The sequence below is a fragment of the Panthera pardus genome, unplaced genomic scaffold (genome assembly GCF_024362965.1).
Source record: "Panthera pardus isolate Hobbes unplaced genomic scaffold, ASM2436296v1 HiC_scaffold_1, whole genome shotgun sequence".
In the NCBI taxonomy this organism is placed as follows: domain Eukaryota; kingdom Metazoa; phylum Chordata; class Mammalia; order Carnivora; family Felidae; genus Panthera; species Panthera pardus.
The window spans coordinates 87,109,764-87,133,081 of NW_026526654.1; the positions used below are offsets into that span (position 1 = coordinate 87,109,764).

Sequence of the window (23,318 nt, forward strand, 5' to 3'; positions counted from 1 at the left end):
TACGGTGAATGATGTCATTCGCACCCTGTCGGGGAGTGTTAAGTTACGAAGATTCTTGCAGGTGAGCTTTTGGGTGACTTTTTGCAGGCTGTTGACGTGTGAGAGGTCATCCCATCTTAGCACTTGAGGAGTGCTGGGGAACAGGTTGATCTGGCCTTGGCTTCTGAGCGGTACATTTTGGAAATGTAAAAAGGAAGATTTTGATTATGTTGACGATCCCGATTTATCATTAAAAGTTTACGTTGTTTCAAAGCAGATATGTATCTTTATCTGTTTTGTAATGAGTTAAGGAAAAGTCCTGTCAGGTTTTAAGGAAACTTTTTGACTAGATTTCTGTTCTTTGAAATGTTCACTTGTCCACAGTAACTGATTTCCTAATAAGAAAGGTCAACAAGCATTATTTCTTAAGTGAGAAAAATGATGGAGGTAGTTTTGAGTGAACAACGTTGCTCTTCATACATACTGTTTTCTTTTCTTTTCTTTTCTTTCAGTTATCTGACTGGATCAAGATTGGAGATCTGACTTTCAGAAACTGTCATCTTTTTGTAAACCTTCAATCAAAAGGCTTAAAAGGGGGAGGTATTGCACTGCTTTTACCAGGAGCCTGTGCCGTTTTTAGTTGCATAACGGTTATGTTTTAAACGTGCAATGAAGGTATATTCCACGGGATGTGATGAGGCTGTATCAGGCTGGAAAACCAGGGTGGGCGGAGCTAGCGAATTTTCTATGAGAACGTGTGGGGTGTAGTACCCTGCGAAGCAGAGTCCTGCCCGGGCTTGGGCCTGCTGGGTGCTGTACCCCGACGATGCAGATAAATTTGTAGTGATGATTTCGTTATTTTACGCCCAGTTTTGTTTGTGTGTTTTTCTGTGCGTCTGAGAAGTTACTTCCCTTTCCCCGTCCTCTCTATACTTCCCTGTCAGCTCTCTGAAGGTCACCGGGTCAGTCAATTCTAAGCATCTCTCGGTGAGGAAATGCTTACGGGTATTTGAACTGGACAGCTATTGGGACAGTGACTGGGCCGATTTCAGCGTAATCAGAACGTCAGTTGAGTTTGAGAATATCAACAATGGCCCAGTAGCCACCACTATCTCTGGCTTATTTCTTAGCGGCAAGAGCACCCACAAAAGACTGCCTTTGACTTCGCTTGCTCTGGAACCTGGCGACAGCCCGCCCCATGCTCTCCGACTTTGAATGAATAATCTTTTGTGATATATGGTCTGTTTGTGAGCCTTTTTTAAAAACCGAATTTTGTACTTTGATTAAAAAGGTGGAGATTTGATAAATGAGTCCGCTCTGCTCTGTACTGTGTCTAGCCAGGTAGATGTTCAGAGCTGAGAGCTGCGACAACTCATGTGAAGTCATAACTTGTCCAAGTTTCCTTAGGTCTTGGAACCAAACAGCACGTGGGCAACAGCCGGGGGATTTTTCTTCTAAAATCAGTTTTTAAGTGCGTTCTGTGCTTTAGGTCGGTTTGGTCAAACAACCCCACCGCTTGTTGATTTTCTCAAGGACATTTTAAGAAGATATCCGGAAGGAGGACAGATCCTTAAGGTAGGGGCGTGTGTTGTATACGTGTGTGAATTTACTTTGGTAAAAAAAAAGAGTTGGGAGTCCCGGTGGCGTTTAACTTTTGAAACACGTTGTCTAGATTTGAACAGCTGCACTTCCTTCCCTCCGCACCTGCTGGCTCGGCCGGGCTGCGAGTGCGGCCGTCGTAAGTACGCGAGGGTTCAGAGGCAAAGGAGCCCGCTCAGTTGCTGGCTGCTGTAGTCAAGCACAGTGTGGCTCTAGGAACGCTTTTTTCAATAATCTTATGTAAATACATAATGTAATTTTATAACTTTTGTGGAACATCATGTGGGGCCACTGCAAACCAACCGGTTGACCGAATGGACAAAATAATTCAAACCCACATTCAGGGGCCATGAGCACATTTGACCCCTGGGTTTAGAAAGAGGTTTAATTCTTCTTTTTTTTTTTAAATATGAAATTGATTGTCAGATTGGTTTCTGTACAACACCCAGTGCTCATCCCAACAAGGTGCCCTCCTCCATGCCCATCACCCACCCTCCCCGCCCTCCCACCCCCCATCAACCCTCAGTTTATTCTCAGTTTTTAAGAGTTCTCTTATGTTTTGGCTCCCTCCCTCTCTAACCTTTTTTTCTTCCTCCTTCCCCTCCCCCCTGGTCTTCTGTTAAGTTTCTCAGGATCCACATAAGAGTGAGAATATATGGTGTCTGTCTTTCTCTGTAGGACTTATTTCACTTAGCATAACACTCTCCAGTTCCATCCACGTTGCTACAAAATGACTTTAGTTGTTTATTTCTATTTACAGTGTATTCTTTTAGTTTGAATACACTCACTGAAAACCAAAAACCAAAAAACCAAACAACCATAAAAGAAACCACTAATAGAAGAACGTGCAAAAATTATTTGGTGTTTAAGCTTCATAAGAAACCTCCTCAATTAACTGTAAAAGTAGATCAACTGCTATGCATTTTTCTTCCCCCTAATTTATTTTAATGTTTATTACCTTTCATATCCTGGTGTTCATTATATGTTTTAGTTTGGATGGTAAGTTTCTAGAAAGTAAGGATTAGGTGTATTTAACTGAACTTAAGTAGTTGTTCTTGGAAAGGTGCTGGTTGCAGATTGCTCCCATTGTTAGTGATTTTAATGACGGTATGTTGGAGCAAATTAAGGTCATCTTTCAGCATAGGTTCACAGAAGGTTCACAGAAAGTGAGCTTGGAAACTGTTTTATTTCAAGATGCTAGGACAGTATGGGAAAAGTGTGGATTGTCAGGGGGTAGACAGAGGTGAATAGAATCCATTTAAAATTTTTTTCAAGTTTATTTATTTTTAGAGAGAGAGAGAGAGTGAGTGAGCAGGGGAGGGGCAGAGAGAGAGAGGGAGAGAACCACAGGCAGGCCCCGCACTGTCAGCACAGAGCCCGATGGGCTCAAACTCACGAACTGTGAGATCATGACCTGAGCCGAAACCAAGAGTCGGACATGTAACCCACTGGGCCACCCACGTGCCCCAAAGCTAAGCGACTTTAAGTGAAGATTTAGTTGGTGGTAATGGGAGTAGGGGCTCGTCAGTTCAGAAGCAAGTGACTGGGGACTGAGGGGACACAGGGCAGGGGCTTGGGCGAGGTCTTTGTACACCTTAAAGTTGGCAAGCAGCCCGCGGGCCTTCGCTCTTCTTACTGCGTGCATTTGTGTGCGAGCCGGCTCGATATCATCTCTGTTCTTTGGATGTTGTGGTTGAATTCGGCAGTTAGAGATTTAATTAATAGGAATCATAGAAATTACCTACACTCAGGTCACTGTCCTCTGTGATGTTTGCTGGAACAAGTCTGGACGTAGTGTAGTGACTTGCCCAAGATCATATGCAAATTGGCACATTTATTGCCTCTTCTCAGAATTAGTTTGGAAGAGATCCCCTGACAAAAAGCATCCCATCCTATTTTTTGTTCAACTTGAGACTGTTAGTTGGGGCCTGGGACTTAACAGGTTTTATCTCCAGTGTTCCTCCTCTCTGCTCCCTAAAATACACAGAAATCACTCACAGATATCCAAATGGAAACAAGATCCAGCTTCTAAAGTGCTATTCGTTTTGTAGGTGAACGTTGTATTTTGCTACCGATAATTCTTATTTCTGTCTTTTATATTATAATTTCCTAATGTAAATAAGATTGCTATGTTTTAGGGATTCTTTTAGACTGAATAGGGTAGGGATAGGTCTTAAAAATCTTTTAGAAATAGACAGTTGCGTAAATAGGAGGAATTTGTAGATGATAAGGACGTAGCTAAGGGCATGGCTCAAATGTTCGTGTTTGGGGTTGAACAGCAGGTGGGATTAAGATGCCCCACCTTTCGGTGTGCATTGGGTGAACCCTGACGCCATCCCTGGTCTCAGAATTAGCTCTCCAGTTCTGCTGTGTGCCCTCACTCGGCCACGGTGGTGTCGTGTCCCGTGGGCACCGTATCTCTTCCCTACGTGATAAAGGCTTTGCTGTTGGCATTGCCGTGGGATCAGGATAAGCTCTCTTCACTTCTCGTCCATCCTTGACTGCTTCCTCCTGTCCTTCAGGGTGAATATTACAGACTGAATTACTGTGTTTTAAAGACCCATCCATCAAAAATGAAACCAGTTGATTTGGTTTAGTCTGTGTCAGAGCTCATCCAGGAGTTGTCATCTGTTGCCTTTTCCTTACTTTAGATGCATGATGCCGGTGTTGGCTTTAAGAGTTGGGCTCCTACTTCAGAGTCTGGCAGAGCTCCCTTCAGATGGACCAGAGCCCCACATGTTTTTGGTGGGCCCGCCAGAGTGATTGGGGCTGTTGAGAAAAAGGATTTTGGGGGGACTACCGACGGGTGTGTAAGCCTTGTAGTTTGCTCTTTCCTTTCTACACTGCAGAGGTGTGATCACCAAACAAATCCGCCAAACAAATAACATTGCTGCCTTCTTTACGGGAAAGGAATGAGTCAGTCCTGACTGTGAAGAAGCTTTTAGCTTTAGTGCAGGAGAAAGACAGGGTCAGGGTCAGATTGCAATTCCTCAAGCATGCAGACTACTAAGCGGTACATATAAACCGATACATTTTTCCTCAGAAGAGGTGAGTTTGGTAAGGGACTGGTAAATAAAGGTCTGTCTTTGGTAGCTGCTTGAGAACAAGCTGCCCGTCCCAGAACCAGAACCACCTGTGCACCTTTCAGAGGTGGAGTCATTTCTTTTGAATGAAGGCTTGTATAGATTGTAAGTCAGCGTTGTAAACAGTGTCAGGATTTGTACTGGGGGACAGGAGATGGCAAGTTAAAGGTTGCATGTTAAGTGTGTCATTGGAGAGGGACTCACGAGCTCTCAACCGTGCTCTCCTCTGCGTGTGGCAGGTACTTGCAGTCATATCCCCACCGGATTTAAAGGTAGTGATGCCGGTCGTTGGTTTCTGTGACTGAAATGTAATTACTTTTCAAACAGTATAGGAAGTTCAAAGATGGGCAATAGATTGCTGTGTTATTAAATATTATTTTTTGGTGTATTTTCTTGATTAGGAATTAATTCAGAACGCAGAAGATGCAGGGGCCACAGAAGTTAAATTTTTATACGATGAAACTCAGTATGGAACGGAGACTCTTTGGTCAAAAGATATGGCACAATATCAGGGTAAGAATCGATAATCGGTTATTGATTGATGTGGGTGGGAAGAGGGCTTGAAGGAGACAAGGGAATAAGGACAACGAAAGGTAAGACAGTAAGATAACCGTGACCAGTAGACTCCAGATACCTCGGTCCTACTCTGGGACGTGCTGTGTTCAAGAGAACGTTCATAACTTTGAGTGCAACTTACAAGTCAGATGGGGGATGTATGTGACTGTGTATGACTATATATGGTAGAAAGTTATTGAAAATAACAAAGATTGATTCTGACATCCCTGAATATATTTTAAAGAGGTGCAGGTCCTCTATTTTTGAAAACATGTTTTAGGATTTAGGAGGGTGATCAAAACTGTTGTTAACTACGTAAACGTTATATAGTTAACACTTATTAGAGCTGATATATACCGTTCTCTGGTCAGACCTGGGACAGGCAGGTTGCACGTGTGTGTCGTGTGACGAGGCGCGAGGAGACCTGCCATGCCTGGCGGCTGCCCGTGTGGACCGGGCTGCTCCTGCCTCGGTGATGGGGGCAGGCGGCCCCTCTGCCGTCGTCCGGTTTCATGATGACGGCTGCCGGGTCAGGCGTCCCGGTTCTGGCATTCCTGATCCTGTAGCCGTGGTTGGAAGATACCGGGCGTGGATCGGAGGGAGGGTCTTTGGTTCAGGTCCTGGTCCCGCACGGGCCCACCCCCTGGCACATCTCCCCTGGGCACCGGTTCGCCTGGCGGCCGCTCCGATCCACCTACTCACTCACCGTGACCGAGCAGACGGCCTGGCCCCGCTTCGCTTCAGTCTGCTCTCCTCTAAATGGTAATAAGAACAAAACCTGCCTCCCAGTGATTTTGTGGGTGAAGAGAGCTCCTCTGTGTGATGACGTTTTACGGCTGGCGTCACACTGATATTAATCATTATGTGTGTACCTTAGAGCCACGAAGGGGACAGTGTGAGGAGATCCTAGAAGTAGTTTGCTTCAGGCTCCGACCCAGCATCTAGGATTTTTGCTTCCAGCCTTGACTTTACCTCATTTGGAAAAGTATTTGAAATAAAAATTATTTAACCGAATCAAGTACAGTGGACTCTGGGGGGACATGGGGGTTAGGGCTGTTGACCCCGTGCGGTCAAAAATCCCTGTATGACTTCTGACTCCCCCCAGACTTAACCACTGATAGCCTAGTGTTGACCAGAGCATCTTATCTGGAACATAAACAGTCGGTTAGCACATATTTTGTATGCTATATATATTCTATACTGTATTCTTACAGTAAACTAGAGGAAAGAAAATGTAAGGAAAATGATAAGTAAAATACATTTTTAGAACTTATAAAAAAAAATCCATGTATAATCTGTGTAGTTCGAACCCGTGTTGTTCAAGGGTCAGCTGTATACGTAGATGGGCTCTTGAAAGCATTATCAGATTAGCCGATTTAAAATAAACTTGGCCACATAAAAGTAGGTAGAAGTGATCTCTGATCCCTTTATTTAACAAATATTTGTTGAGGGCCCTACATGTTCTTGCATATTCGAGCTTGTCTTTTATGTTCAGATGTGAATATTGTCTTAGCTGGTGTCATCTTGGATCTTAGTTTTGTTCCCCTTTATTGATACTTAGTTTTGCAAATGAGAACTTTTCAGTCCACCTTATTCTTGTTCTTATATTTTTATATAACCAGATGACAAACCAGTCTGTCAAATCAGGTGCATAAGAATGAGGAGATCTCACCCAGTGTCCCACCAGTAAGGATTTCAAGGATGTGGTTAATTAAGAGACACGGTGAAGGAAGGCTGGAGAAGGGTCGGACTCCCCGCTCTTCCTGCTGGGTCTGTTCGTGCTGTGTTAGGGCACACCTGGGCCTAGAGTTAGCGGAGGTGGCCTCGGAATGATGCACGAAGGCCAGCACCTACACGGTCATAAAACACGTACATGTTTTTCTCCGATAGTTCAGTAGCTTGTGAGTTTTTCAGGACGTTGTGTCTCGTAAATCTGTAAATTCCAGGTTTATTTATAATCAAGTTCTGAAGCCTCCACTAGACTCCTCGGCTAGCAAACAGCATGAGTGTGTTTGCCCAGAGGTCTGTTGTCAGCGTGTTTGCAAGGAGATTGGGCTGGGTTCTCTCTCTCTCTCTCTCTCTCTCCCTCCCCCCCCCTTCTCTCTCCATATTCCCTTTTAAAAGGAGAAAGTAGATTGCAGGCCTGCTGCTAACCTTTCCTTCCCAGATAACTGCAACTTTTGTTAGAGAAAATTCTCTCAAGAGGTTTATTCTTTTGTTATCTCACTCTCAGAACCAGGAGATGTTCTTTTGATCAGGGTAGATTGGGGTATTTTAAAATTGATCTGCATGATGGAGGCGGAGATTTGGTGAGATTCAAGATGAACACAGAGGTGGAATACATACAGCTTCCTCCTGAGTCCCGGAGGCGTATGATCAGATAACACCTCGATCGAAACCATGAAAAAAGAATTGGGTGATACGTGCTGGGTGTGGAGGCCCGTGAGGGGCCTGCGTCTAGCTGACCCACCCAGTTCTCTGCTGCTGCCTGTGCGGGGGGGGGGGGGGGGGGGGGGGGGCTCCTCTGTGCACCACCCTGTTCAGACACTGACTGGCCCTCGTGGAAGGAATATTCCAGAAGCCAGTGAGTAAGGGCGGTTCCACGTGCAGGGGGGTCTGTCACCTGTGGATGTATAGCATCGGAACAGTTCTGATGTGTCAGTAAACCCTGAAGATCGAGGATGTGAGGAGGAAATTCCTTTTCCCGTGAAGCACTCCGCTTGAATTCCTAAGAACGTGCATCTGTTATTTGGTAACTTGACAAATATTTTGTAAAAGCAGCTGGGCAGCAAGGGATTTTCTGGCTGCTGGCGCGGAGGAAGGCGGGTCTTCCTTCAGGCTGGCCCGCCGTGCCTCCTTCCTGGCGCCGTGACCTGATGTGTTCCCGCTGGGTTCCTAATTCCCCTCCATAGACCTGCTAGTTACGCAGGTTCTTTCTAGATTCTGGCAAGAGCCTCGCTCCCAGTCCTCATGTTCTGTGTGGTCCGTGTTTGCGGTCCCCGTTTCTGTGTCTCCAGAGGTATGTCTAACGGAGATTTGGAGGAGGCAGAACCAGACATTGCCCACTGGATGCCATTCTAAACCAGCTGTCGTTAGCTCTTGGGTGGTACGATACTTATTTTATAGATCCCTAGAACAGTTATTTGGTTAGTCGCCAATACTTACACGTACTGGTAACAACATCTGTGTAGGTGATTCCTCTGTGCTGGGCGTTGGGCCGGGGCCTTCATTTGTATGATCTCATCTGCGAGTGCGGGGCTGTTCTCATCCTTATTTTACTGACGAGGAAACTGAGCCTGAGTGGCTTTAGTTTGCCTGAAGTGATTCAGTTGGCAGTGGTGGATCCGGGTCTGACATCCAGCTCCCCCGGCCCCAGAGTCCCCTTCTCCCGCTGTGGGCTTCTCCTCCTCAGACAAGCCTGGGAACTCTCATCTCCCTTCTTGGACTCGTTTACACACAGCCGTCGGGCCGTTTTTGTAAAGCGAACAATGGCCAACATCCCCGTATCGGAGCTGGAATTTATAGGTGCGCGCGAAGAGGCTGCTGGGGGGTGCTGGAATGTTCTCTGTATTTAGTTGGAGGCTTCACAGGCTTATTCACTTTGTCGGAGTTCATCCAGGCCACACATGTAAGGTCTTTGTACTTTACTGTGTGTGTTTACTTCAGTAGCTTTTTAAAAGAAAAATGTTAATTATTTTTAAATATGATGAATTACTATAGTTGAACATACTCAAACAATGTTAGAGATTCTGAAGAGAAGTTTCAAAAAGTGATGCCCCCAAAATATGTTGAATTATAAATCCACATTATAAATTCAAGTATTTTGAGAACTTTTTAAAGGAACTACTTTAGAGACAGGGTGGCATTATTCTGAGGTGCTGATTTTAAAATGTGTCACATTAATGATTACAGTAGTTAGACAAGTAATGCCTTGAATAGAAAAATCCAAAGGCTGATGGAAACAAAAACAAACAAGGTGATTATTAACATGACTGAAGGATTATTTTCCTCCTTATGAAATAATATATTGACAAGGTTGTCGTAGATAACAAGGCCTCCCGTACACGTACAGGTTATCGCATTTACAAAACAAAAATTTAAACATGCTATTTAGGAAGGAATGTTGCACAGTAATAGTGTACTCTGACTAATTTCCTTGTGTGCCCTGTGGTTTGGATGTCTAAGTATCATAACATCCTTAATTTTTCCTTTTTGGGTTTTTGACCAGCCATAATGTTTTGTTCTGCTAATAATTTTTGCTGTTAGCTTACGTTTTTGTTTTTACCGTGAGCGTTGGAATCACGGTGCAGAATTCAGTCATTCCCTTCACTTTTTTCCATTTTTGCCATCAAGTAAGCGGTTTTATGTAGAGGAAGCTCCTGGGAGAGGGCCGAACGCTCTGGCTTACTTCTCTCTGAACGCCTGCACGTGCATTTCCCCCGCAGGGCCGGCTCTCTACGTGTACAACAATGCAGTCTTCACCCCCGAGGACTGGCATGGCATTCAGGAGATCGCAAGGAGCAGGAAGAAGGACGACCCCCTGAAGGTGGGAAGATTCGGGATCGGGTTTAATTCTGTCTACCATATAACAGGTAGAGTATTCGCCTTTTCTGTCACACCAGTGCCAAGTATCTTCACCTGTGTTTTGTAATTTATTTGGTTCACTTTGGAGATGATACTGTTTTAAAGGCATCGTTTCCAGATGAAAGCGGTTTCAGAGGCATCTCCCGAATTCTCTGGCAGCGGCGAGAAATATGCCAGTGAACTATCAGCGTGTCTTGGGTTTTCTGAAGTTGCCACGGTAGCCACACCGAAGCGTCACCATGTGATGCCGAAAGTTAATGTCCTCACTGTCCAGTGGGACCGGTGTGATAGTATCTATTAAGTCACTTTACGTGAGGTTTGAAATGTAGCCCTTGAAATGCCTGCACAAATTGTCACTCTCAGAATTTTTACACTGAACTTCTTTTGAGTCAGACCAACTGATGTTCATAGATTTTCTTGTACACGTTTTTAAATATCAAGCGACTAAAGACGAAAGTGTAATGCCCGGCAGTATTGAATGACGGCCAAAGTGAAGATCTTTGATTCTGGCTTCTCTACATTTTCCTCATAAAACTTTTGCTCTTCTCAAACTTCTGAGTATTTTACTTTGTTCTGTTTATTTTTTTAAAGCACTTGTTTAAATATTTATTTTTGAGAGAGATGGAGTGTGAGTGGGGGAGGGGCGGGGAGAGAGGGAGACCCAGAATCTGAAGCAGCCTGGCTCCGAGCCGTCAGCACAGAGCCCGATGAACCGCAAGAACTCGGTTCGAACCAGCTCGAACCCAAGAACCCGCAAGATCGTGACCCGAGCCGAAGTCGGACGCTTAACCGACTGAGCCACTCAGGCGCCCCCAGCTTCGAAGTATTTTAAAGATTACTTTGAAATCATGTGTTGAATCTAGAAAGAATATGAGGGTTCTGGTTCATAGTTAGAGCAGGAAATACTTGGAACTTGTGGTGTAGACATCTCTAAGAATGGATGACTATGTTTCCAGAGTCAAAGCTCTTGGTATTTACTCTCGTTTGTGATAAAAAGTTTTTGTTTTTAATGTAATTGGCACTTTAGTTTCAAAACTCTGTTTGCCTTTTGAACTTGAAAGAGAAGGAAGGATTGAGCTGGCAGGGCTATAGCTATAGCTAGGGTGACCATATAATTCATTGTTCACATTGGGACACTGGTCAGAGTGCAAGAGGATGGTATTGTTCCCAAACAGCTGGCCAGCTGGCCTGAATTGGGACTACCCTTGGCAGGTGGGGGGACATAGGGTCACACTCACTATATAGCCCAGTTTTACTAAGCCTGTTTTTTAAATTGCATTTATATTATTATATAGTATTGTAAGTAAATAATACATTAAATCATATATCACAGCATTATATAACCATCATACACGAATGCTAAGATTCACGTGTTCAGCCATTTGCATGGTACCCCCGTAGGTCCCTGACATACGGAAGTTTTAAAATTTTATGGGGGCACCGACGTGAATTGCATGAGTGTGGAGACTGTTGTACAGGAATGAATTGTTTAGTCAGAGAGTCTAGCTGACTGCCAGCAAATGCTGTGGATTTGTTCCCTGTTTGAGAATGAGCACGTTTATGTGGGACAGTGTTAACTGGAGTGTTATTCTCTAATCACAGGATTTGCAAAGGTCCGACATCATGCTTTATAACTGTCAGGAGTCTCCCTGACATAATTTAAGTAACGGGAGTGTGGACACGGGGTAAAGGGAGCACAGACAAGAGTGCCATCCGACCACGTTGTTGATCGATTTAGTGGCTGGGTTGGGGGACGTCACATTTCATACTTGAAATAGCTGAGAGCTTAGGAGTCAGTGTTTGTGACGGCTCAGCCTGCTGTTGGTGACCGTTGATACGTGTGTCTTGCCTGAAGGTTAGGTGCTAATGTCAGCATGTGGGGAAAAACGTGTCGAAATCACTCTCACGGAGTCCTTACAGGGGCACCGTGGTGAAGAATTTCTCTAGGTACGGAGCATCTGACATTCTAGTCGTTTTGCCGGTGTCTAAGTGTCATCCCGTCTTTGGTTGAGAATCAGGCGAAGCAGCTGGTACCAGTTTTATGAGCCACGCTGTGCACGCAGGGCGCCTCCCGCAGCACCGCACTTGGGTTCTGCGTGGTGAGATGTGCTCGGTGTGAGCGGCCGGGGGGGGGAGGCGAACCCGGGGCTCACTGCAGACTCACTCGGGGGCCTTTGCTCACTGAGGAGCATGGCGGGCAGTCGCTGTGCTGTGCTTTCTCTCCCCCGCTTTTCAGAGAATCTGCGGTTGAAATTTTTATTTTGAGCCTGGGATGAAGTTGCGTTTTGCATAATTGGGTTCACGCGGCTGCGGAGATTGAGCATAAATACCCAGGTAGCCGTTGCATATCTCGTTTAACGGGTGTCTGAAGGTACATCTTACATTTGCTCAGTAATCATTAGAAGTTTCCCTGCCTGATACTTACGGAATCAAAAGAGAAACCATTATGTTTCATGCCCAGAGAAATTAAATTTCTGAAGCTAAATTTAGTTGGTTTTTAGATAAATCCGCATTAGAGTCTCTTTATGGTTTGTGCTCTTCCACACGAAATGCTTTGATAGTCTGCATTGTAATTATAATTGTCTATCACATTTCAGAGCTGTTCATGAGTGTCGAATTTTTCTTTACAGATGTTCCCTGTATCTTTAGTGGTGACCAGATTGGGATGTTAGATCCTCATCAAACGCTTTTTGGTCCCCACGAATCAGGCCAGTGTTGGAATCTCAAAGACGACAGCAAAGAAATGAGTGAACTTTCAGACCAGTTTGCGCCATTTATCGGCATTTTTGGAAGCACCAAGGAAACGTTTGTAAATGCCAATTTTCCGGGAACATTTTTCCGTTTCCCCCCTTCGCCTCCAGCCTTCACAGCTCAGCAGTAACCTGTACAATAAGCAGAAGGTTCTCGAGCTGTTCGACTCTTTCAGGGCAGACGCAGACACGGTGCTGCTCTTCCTGAAAAGCGTGCAGGACGTCTCCTTACACGTCCGAGAGGCCGACGGAACCGAGAAACTGGTGTTCAGAGTGACTGCGAGCGAGAATCAGGCCCTGAGACACGAGCGGCCGAATTCTGTAAAGATCCTGGAGACTGCCATAAGCAACTATTGTAAGAAGGTCCCAAGCAACAGCATCACCTGTGTCACGTATCATATAAATATAGTTGTAGAAGATGAGGATAGGAAGGACGCCCAGAAAACGTCGTGGCTGGTGTGTAACAGTGTGGGCGGGCGAGGGATCAGCGGGAAGCTTGATTCTTTAGCTGACGAATTGAAGTTTGTCCCCATCATTGGAATAGCCATGTCTTTATCGAGAGACGGTGGCGAAGAAGGAGCCACAGCTGATCTCTCAGGAAAAGCCTTCTGTTTTCTTCCTTTACCGCCGGGTGAGGAGAGCAAAACGGGCCTCCCCGTTCACATCAGCGGGTTCTTTGGCCTGACCGACAACCGCCGAAGCATCAAGTGGCGGGAGCTGGACCAGTGGAGAGACCCGGCGGCCTTGTGGAACGAGTTTCTGGTGGTGAACGTCGTCCCCAAAGCCTACGCGACTCTCATCCTAGATTCCATCAAGCGTCTGGAGACGGAGAGGAGCGCCGATTTCCCCCTGTCGGCGGACCTCATCTACAGGCTTTGGCCCGACGCCGGCAAGGTCAAGGTGCACTGGCAGCCCGTGTTAGAGCCTCTGTTCAACGAGCTGTTCCAGAACGCGGTCCTGTACTCCGCGAGCAACCAGTGGGTCCGGCTGGAGCAGGCGTACTTCTCAGAGCTGGACGAGAGTGCGGAGTGCACCGCCGCCGTGCTCAACTACCTCCAGAGCTCAGGGAAGCACATCGTCAAGGTCCCGGCCAACCTGGCGGCCGCCGTGCAGCTGGCCGCCTCCCCCGCGAAGCCGGTGCGCAAGGTGACGCCCGCGTGGGTGCGGCAGGTGCTGCGGAAGGGCGCGCCCGCGGGCGGGGCCCGCGAGAAGCTCCACCTCCTGGAGTTCGTGCTCTCCGACCAGGCCTACAGCGAGCTGCTGGGGCTGGAGCTGCTGCCCGTGCAGAACGGCAACTTTGTGCCCTTCTCGTCATCTGTATCAGATCAAGACGTTATTTACATTACCTCAGAGGACTATCCCAGGTACGGCCCCCGCCCCTGCCCGCCTCGACTCCCAGACCCCTTTAGTGGGAAATCCACCTGTCGGCCGCGTGGGGGGCGGGGAGGCGGCGGTCAGGGGCCCGCTGGCGGAAGCATTTGTTAACGTGCCGGAGGGTCCCTTTGCACCCGCTGAAGTGCAAAAGCGTTGGGGGCTGGGCCTGCCGGAGGGTGTCCCGAGCTGCTGCTGCTCTCCGGAGTGGCAGGCGCGGCGCAGGCCATTGAAAGCCATGGTCCTAAAGTGCTAGGAATAACGAAGTAAGGGGAGTCCGCGATGAATTGTTTTGAGGCAATTCGATTGCATGGGAACAGTACATGAAATCAACGTACCTGAGCGTGTGCGTGACATTTCAGAAAACAAAATGAATTCTGAGATGTTTAGACCCCTCTGGACTTGGGTTTGGTGCCTGCCGACACTTTAAGTTAGTGAAGCCTGGCTAAGATTTGCTCAAAAGGTATTGCCGTGTGATCACACCGCGGGCAGTGTGATTTATGCAAGCTAGCACGTTTAACTGCCTTGAAATGACATAATAAATGAATATGTTGTAGTTGTTAGAAGGTTATCACTGCTGTGTTCCTTTCACGTTTTAGGTCCCTTTTCCCAGGTCTTGAAGGAAGGTTCATTTTGGATACCCTGAAGCCTCATCTTATAGCTGCTTTAAAGGAAGCTGCCCAAACCCGAGGTATTAATTGTTTAGTTTCTTTTTTTATATATAAGCCTGTTTTTAAAAATATAAAGTTTTTTTTACATAAACCAATTTTTAAAAATACGAAGTTTTTAAAAGTTCTGTATGAAGTTGAACCAATATGAAATTGCCCGGAGTTCCCCACTCTAGATCTGTAAGTCACGATTTCAGATGGTTCAGCCTGTTGTAATTGTTATATTTTAAGGTGTTTCAGTGCTACACTCTGACATCTAAAAGAATCGAAAGGTGGCAGGTATCGTATTTCAGAACCTCTCCTGTCACGGTTGGCTGGTGTACGTTTATGGTAATTTCTTACACAACTTTTTAATGCTTTCCCAGTTCCTTTGTCACGTGGCCCTCCCCCCCCCCCCCCCCCCCCCCCAGTCTCCTATCTCCTAGTCTGTGTAGAAGTGGGAAGTGGGCACAGCTGTGGTCGGTTGGATTGCACAGAGGAAGGAGAGGTTCGGTTCAAGGTCAGGAGCTCCCGTGTGCCCAGAGCTCAGGTCTCGCACCTGCCAGCCTTATGTCACCCATACCGCCCTGCCCTCCCGAGTTGTGTGCAGCCGTGCGTTGTCAGCTCTGGGGACTGCAGACAGATGGAAGGGTCAGGAAAGGGGGCTCCTGAGGTCTTGGCAAAGGATGGGTGTCCTTTATATTGAGAATTCTTTTTAGGAAAAGACAGAAGGGTTTGGGGGGCAAAATCACCATGGTTCTCAGTTTAATGTCACCTTTCAACTTCCGCCAGCATCTTTTCCATTAGGGAACTGTTGCCTGAACTTTTTCGAAGTTGGATATTGGCCTGAAAAATTCTGGATTCGTCCCATTGGTTAAGGTTATAAAGCATATTCTTTGTGATGTGTCTTTTACAGTATATGGTGTTTTCGAGGATAATGAGTAAAGGACAAGTTGCTACCGGTCATACACGTATTTATTTAAATACAAGGGAAGGGAATTGGGATGGGGGTGGCATCTAAAGGTGAGTCCAAGTTCCAGGAGTCAAGTTCCATGAGTGTGCAGTGCTGTTACCATCAGGATCTAAAGCTGTGAACCAGGAACTGGACTCTCAGTAACCACCCGTTGCCCGTTTTTGAAAGTTCTGGGCATAGAATTAAAACATGAGGGTTTTTTCTCTGCCGTGGGTACTTCTCTGGTTTCATAGCTCAAGTAAAATCTGTCTCATTAGTTGCTAGTTTTACTTGTATCACATCTAGAATCCGGAGCTAAGCGTTAAGTTACTGCTTGTGCTTTCACTCTTTGCTGCGACTGCCCCTTTACTGTTAGCTGTGGACGTGTTCCAGTCTCTTCCTTCTTGGGGAAAACAGAACAAAGCCTGACTTTGATTTCCTTTCTTGCAGTCTGTCCCGGTCCAGTTTCTAGAGCGAGTGGGGCGTGCTTATCGTCTGTACCTCCTTATCATCCATTATCACTGCAGATGAACATTTTCTTCTGCTAGCATTCTGATAAAATTGCCGGGCCGAAGTCACCCGTTAATGACTTTTTTTTGTTAAATCCGGTGGACTTTTTTGTCACTTTTCCCTCATCTCCCTGAAGCTTCGATGCTGTTGCTCACACCCTCTTTGAACTCCTTGGCTTTTATGACACCATTCTCTTTCTGTGTCCTTGTTCTTAGGCCTGCTTCCCAGAATTCTTTGTGAATTCTGTACCTGAGTTTATCCACCGCATATGGGCTAGCTCAGGAGCTCTTCTCAGCGCTGACTTTTTTTGTTCAAGTTTACTTATTTTGAGAGGGAGAGAGAGAGCGAGCACGAGCAGACTCTGAGCTATCAGCGCAGAGCCAGAGCTGGGGCTCGAGCTCACGACCTGAAAGATCATGACCTGAGCCGAGATCGAGAGTCAGACAGTTAACCAGCTGAGCCACCCAGGCGCCTCTGCGCTCTTCTGTTTTGCGCCTCGCTGTCCTTGAGTGAGGCGGCCCCGGGCCCCCACTGCCAGATGTGTGTGAGAGCCGCTGATCTCCAGTTACCATCCCAGTCCCAGGAGGGACAGTGTGGCGTAGCGGTTATGTGCCGGGACTTGGGAGTCACGCAGATCTGGGCTCACTCCTGCCTCCTCCGTTGTGTGACTTTGAACAAGTTAGCCTGTGTTTCCTGACCAGTAACCTGGTAATACAGTAACATCCTTCCACGAGGGCGTAGCTGAGGCCCTCAAGATTCAGTGATACCCGATGCAAGATCGCTTTATTTCGAGGTTAATGGCAGGCGAACACGGGGTGGGTCAGGAAGGCAGGCAGTCACAACGTACTACCTGGACTTTATCCCGTTTGCGGTGCTCATTTGAGAAGGGCTCGTTTGAGAAGAGCTCTGCCGTGCTGTTCACTCGCAGGAGTCATGACTGTGACTGCGGCGTGACGTGTCCGCGGTGCACACGGTTCAGCACCGTCCCGGGCACGTCGTGAGTACCGACGGAACGGCCGCCGTTGCCGCGTTGGACTCGGAGGTCTGCGCGTGTCTCGAAATCAACATTTCCACGACTCGAGTCCTCCTCCCCCAGATGCGTTGCCCCTGCTTCCCGGTTCTGTCCGTCGGGCTTCCTCCTCCTGTGCTGCCACCGTGGTAGCCGAGGCGGCTTTTCACAGAGCCCCTCGCTCCCGGGCTTGCTCTTCACCGAACGCACCCCTCCCCTGCTCGGGATCCCCAGCGGACGCCGCTTCCTCCCGGGCAGACCTGGTGTGGTTCGTGCGGGCGACAGGGCTTTCTGTGGTGGGGACCTCGCCATCTCCTGCCTTGGTTCCCGCAGCGTCCCCCTTCTGTTCTCGCCGTCACAAGCACTTGTAGGTTGAGAGGCTCGGCGAGCGCAGGGCCCTGTGCCCTGCGACACTTGCCACCGCCGCGTAGCACGTAGAGCCGCGTCAGGCGGCCGCTCGGTAATTGCTTTTACCCCAGTGAAAGTTTTGTCGTGTCTGTGGTTTTGTGCACCGCGTTCCCTTTGCCTGGAACACCCTCCCCGTCCTGTACCTGCCCCGCTGGCTTGTGTTCTTCGCCTACCCTTCAGCCCACACGTGTCTCCCAACAGGCCGCCCCTCGCGTGGGCCGCCCCTCGCATGCCCTGCCCTGCTCAGCAGGGGTAGATGCCCCTCCTCTGCTCGGGGAGCTCAGGACGTGGTCCCTTTAGTCCCCCTGGCCTTCTCACGGTCCTAACTTTGCCATGCTGGGCTAGAAAATCCCTGAGAGCAGGGACGATCCCTTATTTAGTTTCTGACTCGCAGTGCCCGTTTGACAAGCCTGCTTGGACACGTTCACGCTTCTGTGTGCGGGGCTGGGGATGGTGTTGCAGCAGGCGGGAGCTCGAAGATGAAGCGGCAGAGGAATCCCTGGCGTCGTGCCCGTGGTTTAGTACTTCCTCCTCAAACGAGCATCTTCTGTCCTCTCACTTGCTCTCCGTATATTGTCGTGTTCATTGGAGTCGTTTGAGTGTTACGTTGCTCGAGTAAACGCTTCACTGTCAGAATTTAGAGAGTAGTTAGAAGAGCGGATAGATGGATTTTGGAGGACATCAGGAGGAAAAAAGCAGTCAAATCAGACAAATGGTAGGAAAGCCTGTTAGGTTAGCAGCAGGATCCTATTTATTATTTAAAATACTTTCATACTTGCTTATTACATATGGCCTCCTGCCTTGCTCCTTTCCATGACCAAAGACTCCCAGTAACCATTTGTCTGAATTTCCCCCTGGGTACCAGGCGTCATGCTGAACGGAAGCAACAGAAAGAAGAGTAGAAGTGAAGGAGCTCACAACCCAGTGGGGACAGCAGTGCAAATAACCCTGCCAGTTAGCGTGACGGGTCGTGTGTCAAACACTGAGAGCAGAGTCGGTGCAAGGAGGGCGTGGCAGGTCGGGGTGGGTGGGGGACCTCACGGAGGAGCTGGCCCCGTGTTCCATCTCAGACGTTCAGGGGACAGACTGCAGACGTCGTGTCTGGAGGGGCTGTGTATTCCCCTGGTCCACGTTGACACTACTTTGCAATGATTTACAGTTCATTGTGGAGACAGTCCTGTATGTGTGTATGTATATGCATATACATGTATGTGTGTACATATACACACACAAATATATACATATGTATACACGTATATATATATGCAGAACTTTTCAGAAGAAGCAATTTCAGGTGCCAACCTCAGATACATAGATCAGCAGTATTCCAAAGATTTTGGTGCAGGATTTGTGCCGTGAGGATGTTCTAGGTTCCTACTTTCATAGCTGCCTTTTGGACAGAAGGGCCCTGTCTTAGGACGCCTCCCAACCCCACCGTCACCCTCCTTCTGGCCACCGTTTTGTTTCACCTGGAATACGCATAACCTCAAAGTCTCCCCACGTCCGTCCTTGCCTCTCTAGTTAATACAGCAACAGTATGGCTACGATGATCTTTCTGAAGTTTTTCCCACTTCTTATCTGAAAATCTTTCAAAGGCTTCTGCCTTTTTCCTTTGAACAAAGGCCAAAATTCTTAATGTTTCTGATGAGGCCCTGCATTATGTGGTTCCATTTTCTGGGTGTTCTAAAGATTCCTGGTACATGGAAAGGGTATATCAGTCTTGGCTGGCACTGTGATTATTATTAATAGTCTCCTTGATTGTCTCCCTTGATCTTTCTCACATTTGGGAGACAGCCTGTCCTTGTCCTCCCTTAGGTGCGCACCTGGTTTCCTCTGCCCCCCCATCTGGCTCCCTCGTGTTCATCTGTCTCATGGCCCGCGTGTCCCCATGGAGCACGGAGCTCCTCGTATCACTCGTACCCATACCCCTGTACCTGCTTAATCGTTTATAATCATGTCGAAGGCCCGCCTTCCCCATTAGACTGTGAGACGTGGCGCGAGGTCTTGCTTTTTTCTCCATCTCTAACAGTCAGTATTGCGTCTCATGTAATTGGAAGGGTATTCAGATTAGGAGAGCTTAACTTCCGTTGGTAAGAGCGTGTTCTCTGTGTTAGCCGCCAAGTGTAGCCTAAGGTACCCAAATCTGCGCACATCTACAGAGCTGTGGAGTCGTACTTGATCATGGCTTAGATGGCCATGGAGCAGCTCTCTGAAGTTTGAAATTATTTATGGTTACCATAGGCAAGTGGTGAAAATGTATGATAAAGCCTCCCTTACTTTATCGTGGAGTCAGAATTCTATTTACTTCATAGAGATACTCCAAAACTCGTGCACCTACTTTGTAGAGACACCGCAATTTATGGAGTGATTTGCTCCACAAATCACATGTCTTCCCTTTCTTAATTCTTACCTAGTATATCTGAATGTCACATGATGGTCATCTGTACAAAAGCACATTGGGAGCTTATCAAATGACTTTACTTATGTGGTTGAAATGTAATTTATACAGACAGAGTTCCTACCGCTCTTGTCTTTGCTCTCTTTCTAAACTAAGATTCCGCACCTTTGTGTAGTTTGGATTTAGTTTGCATTGAAATACGTTTTTAAATCTTAAATGTATATTTTGCTATATTTGGACTTGTGTGTATGGCTTTTCTTTTACATATGTTGTGTAAGATTCCATAGACAGTGTTATCTTAAGATATAGAATAATTTCTGTAGCCATCATGTGAAATTGTGACAATTCTGGCATTTTCTAAGATCGGATTTAATTGTATTCTAGCACAACAACTACTCTGGGGATATTCAGGTATGATAACTGAATGTTGTGTTTATTTGTAGCCTGATGTTTTTGTTCATTTGATTCTTTGAATCTTGTTTTTTCATTTACCTAAGTAGCTAGAAATTATGTTAACTTTTTTTTTTCTGATGCCAATAAATATTAAAGGAGAGAGGAAACTGTACCAATATAGGTGTATAGATGGGGGTTGGACACACCACAGTAAAACCATACCTAAATGACTTGAAAACATCCATTTCACAGAACACTTAGTCTCAAATGAAAGAATTCTGCCGAAATTTGTATTTTAAGCTGTGGTTTCTAGTGGGGGAGTAGGAGACTGAACACCCCTTTCTTAATGATACACACAAATGTCTGTGATTAAAAAGGCTAGAGGGGAGCCAGTCCTGGGACTAGGGACTGTGGGGAGGAGCCCTACGGCGCCCCTGGTGGAGCCTGGCTCGCTGTGCCACAGCCGGGAATGGCAGAGAGCACCCCCTTCTCGGCCCCCCCCTGAGGAAAGCAAAGTGGCTGACACCGTGCTCGTTAGGAGCAGTTGGCGATTGTTCTTACGGAGCCTAGTGTGTCATTTTACGGACCGTCTTTTTTTTTTTTTTTAAATAAAAATATTTTGACCAACTGGTATTATTTTCCCCCAGTTCACGTTTCACCTGGAAAATTAGAGGTTGCAAGATTTGCTTTATGGAAATTGTTTTTATGGTAAATACTATTTGTGGAGTGGCTCAGTTCTTTGAAGTAACGTATACCCATGCTCAAACTGATTGGGAAACCCAAGTCATAGGTTATATTGACGATTCCCATAAATACGAAATTTGGTTTCTGGCTCGTAAGTGACGTGTCATCCACAGCTACTATTGCTAGATATTTTGAAGCCTTCACGGGGCCTGTAGTTTTGAGGTGTAATCAAAGAGGAAAGCGCGACGGCAGTAGGAGTAGGCGGCGTGGCTTCCGCCTGCCGTGGGGGCGCTCTGGGTGATGCCGGCGAGTGACCGCTCCAGTCGGTCACTCTCCTCTTCTAGATGAACTCCAGGAAGGCAGCCGCAGAGTGTCAGCGTGGACTTCCCGGGAAGAAATTTGGTCACCAGTGCGAGTTTTGAGCCACCTTGGCGTGGCCCGTGTTAGAGTAGCGACCCCCCGGACCCCCGTGGCACCCGCGGTGCTGCCACTTAGACGTGCCCGGTGCCAGATGGAGTGATGGCGGGCAGACGTGGCGCTTCCCTTTCCCTTCTTGACTTGGTCCTTCCTTCGCCTCCTTCCTTTTTGTTTCTCGGAAGGTGTGACCCCCCTCCAGCTTACCGTTTCATTGGACTTTCACTCGCACGTGTATTTACAGGGAGATTTGGGTGTCCCTTCGCAGTGGAGCGTGGCTAGAACCCATCAGCCGTCAGAGCTGCCGTTGCCGCCTTCTGCACAAACGAAGCACGGAAAGCTGTCGCCGTGCCCGCGGCCGCGATGCACAGAGTGGCCAGCCAGCTGCGCCTCCGACCAGTCGGCGCAAGTGTAGTGAGCCCCCAGTTAAGGAGAGCGTTCAGGACTGGGGTCTCTTGGAAAGTAAACGTTGAAGTAGTCTCTATAGTATCCTTTTGTCCGTGTCACAAACGTGTCCCGAAGTTAGTAGTGAACGGGAACAAGTGAACAAATATGAACACAAATCAGCGCAGTCTTTGAAGAGTGATTGAGCGGGTTGATGTTACTAGTTTGGAAAGATGGACAGTAGAGCAAAAACCGCTCTTTAAAAGAGTCACTTCGGAGTTAGACAGTCCTGTCTGATGACAGGTTAGGTGAAACGTTTCTGTCTGCAGGGACTCCTTGAGTCCTGAACAGGTGACCTCTTTTGACAGTGCTGATGATTTGAAAGGCCGAGGCGAGAAAAGCCAAGTCGTTTATCAAAATGGCACAAGACTGACTTGGCTGATACCGCTGGAGGCGCTTCAGCCTTTCAGTGGCTTTCTGACCCGGGGCGTGAAGATGTTTTTCTGCGTTAACATTCATACTTCAGGGTGAAAAGCTTAAATACAAACGAAATAGAAATCGGGACTTCAGATTGAATCCATCTGAAGCACTTAGAATTGTGTCTTAACTTCATTTTCTCTCTCCTTTATTTTCTCGTACGTTTTTTCAGTTGAGCATGACTGGTGTGTTAGTTGCATGTTATATGTGGTGTGGGTGCTTTATTGGCATTTTACTTATATGTTAATATTAGATTATTTTCCCGAAGGTGGGTGTATGTTTATAAGTTGCCGGTTGCGCGCAAGGATACCAGATGGGAGTATCTACAAAATGCACGTCATGTGGCCCCTATTAACATAGAACAATGTGGTGCATATTTAATGTTTCGTTTTCAAAGTGCTCTGAATTTTAATTTCTAACTCTTTTTTGTATCCTTGCAAAATCATATCCTTGCCTTGGGTAGTCTATTAACTCAATTCAGTAAACATTTTTTTTAAGAACTTTGTTGTTAAAACTTAATTATACAAAGTCTATTTTAATGGGGCACATAGGTCAAGGAGGCTATACTAGTCAAATTGCTGACGAGCTCTTAGGATTTCTTAAGTGTAGCTACGTGACTTACCCTAAATGACACAATGTAGAAACTGAGAGTGTTCAGCGTTTGGGTATTGACATCTCCCAAAGGTTGCAAAACTGTGCCCTGGCTTCAATTTCTGTGGCAGTCATTTTAAAATGTCTCCTTGTAACACGAGGGATCCTTTTCTTGGTAGAAGGTAAAGTCATCTTCCTGAGGTGTAAGACTGTGAGGTAAGGGTGTCCTTTCTCGGTTAAAAAATAGTGATAAACCAGAGTTTCAAGGGGCTTGAGGTGTGCCTTTTTTTTTTTTATCATTTTTTCCCCAAAATTACCCTTTTAGAGTCTAGAAATTGTATGTACACTGGAAGAAAATTGTTAGGTTTCCAGAAGATTGAATTTGAAATGCCATTTATTTATTTATTTGCTGACACATACCTATAGGTACACAGTATTATTTAAACATTTTTTTCCCAATGGTGTTATAACTACTCTGAGGCACTAAATGCACTTGGTGCAAATGCTTGTGCACTAAGTACACAAGCCGT

At 46.7% G+C, this 23,318-nt stretch overlaps 1 protein-coding gene across 1 annotated transcript in view; it reads left to right on the plus strand.

The window, feature by feature from the left end:
• The window catches only part of SACS (sacsin molecular chaperone), an 85,003-nt gene that overhangs the window by 47,821 nt on the left and 13,864 nt on the right, over nt 1-23,318 (plus strand). Inside the window, 7 exon segments of the mRNA XM_019447979.2 lie at nt 492-579; nt 1,469-1,554; nt 5,063-5,174; nt 9,662-9,808; nt 12,431-12,645; nt 12,647-13,914; nt 14,521-14,612. Of these exon segments, the coding sequence (XP_019303524.2) occupies nt 492-579; nt 1,469-1,554; nt 5,063-5,174; nt 9,662-9,808; nt 12,431-12,645; nt 12,647-13,914; nt 14,521-14,612 (2,008 nt within the window).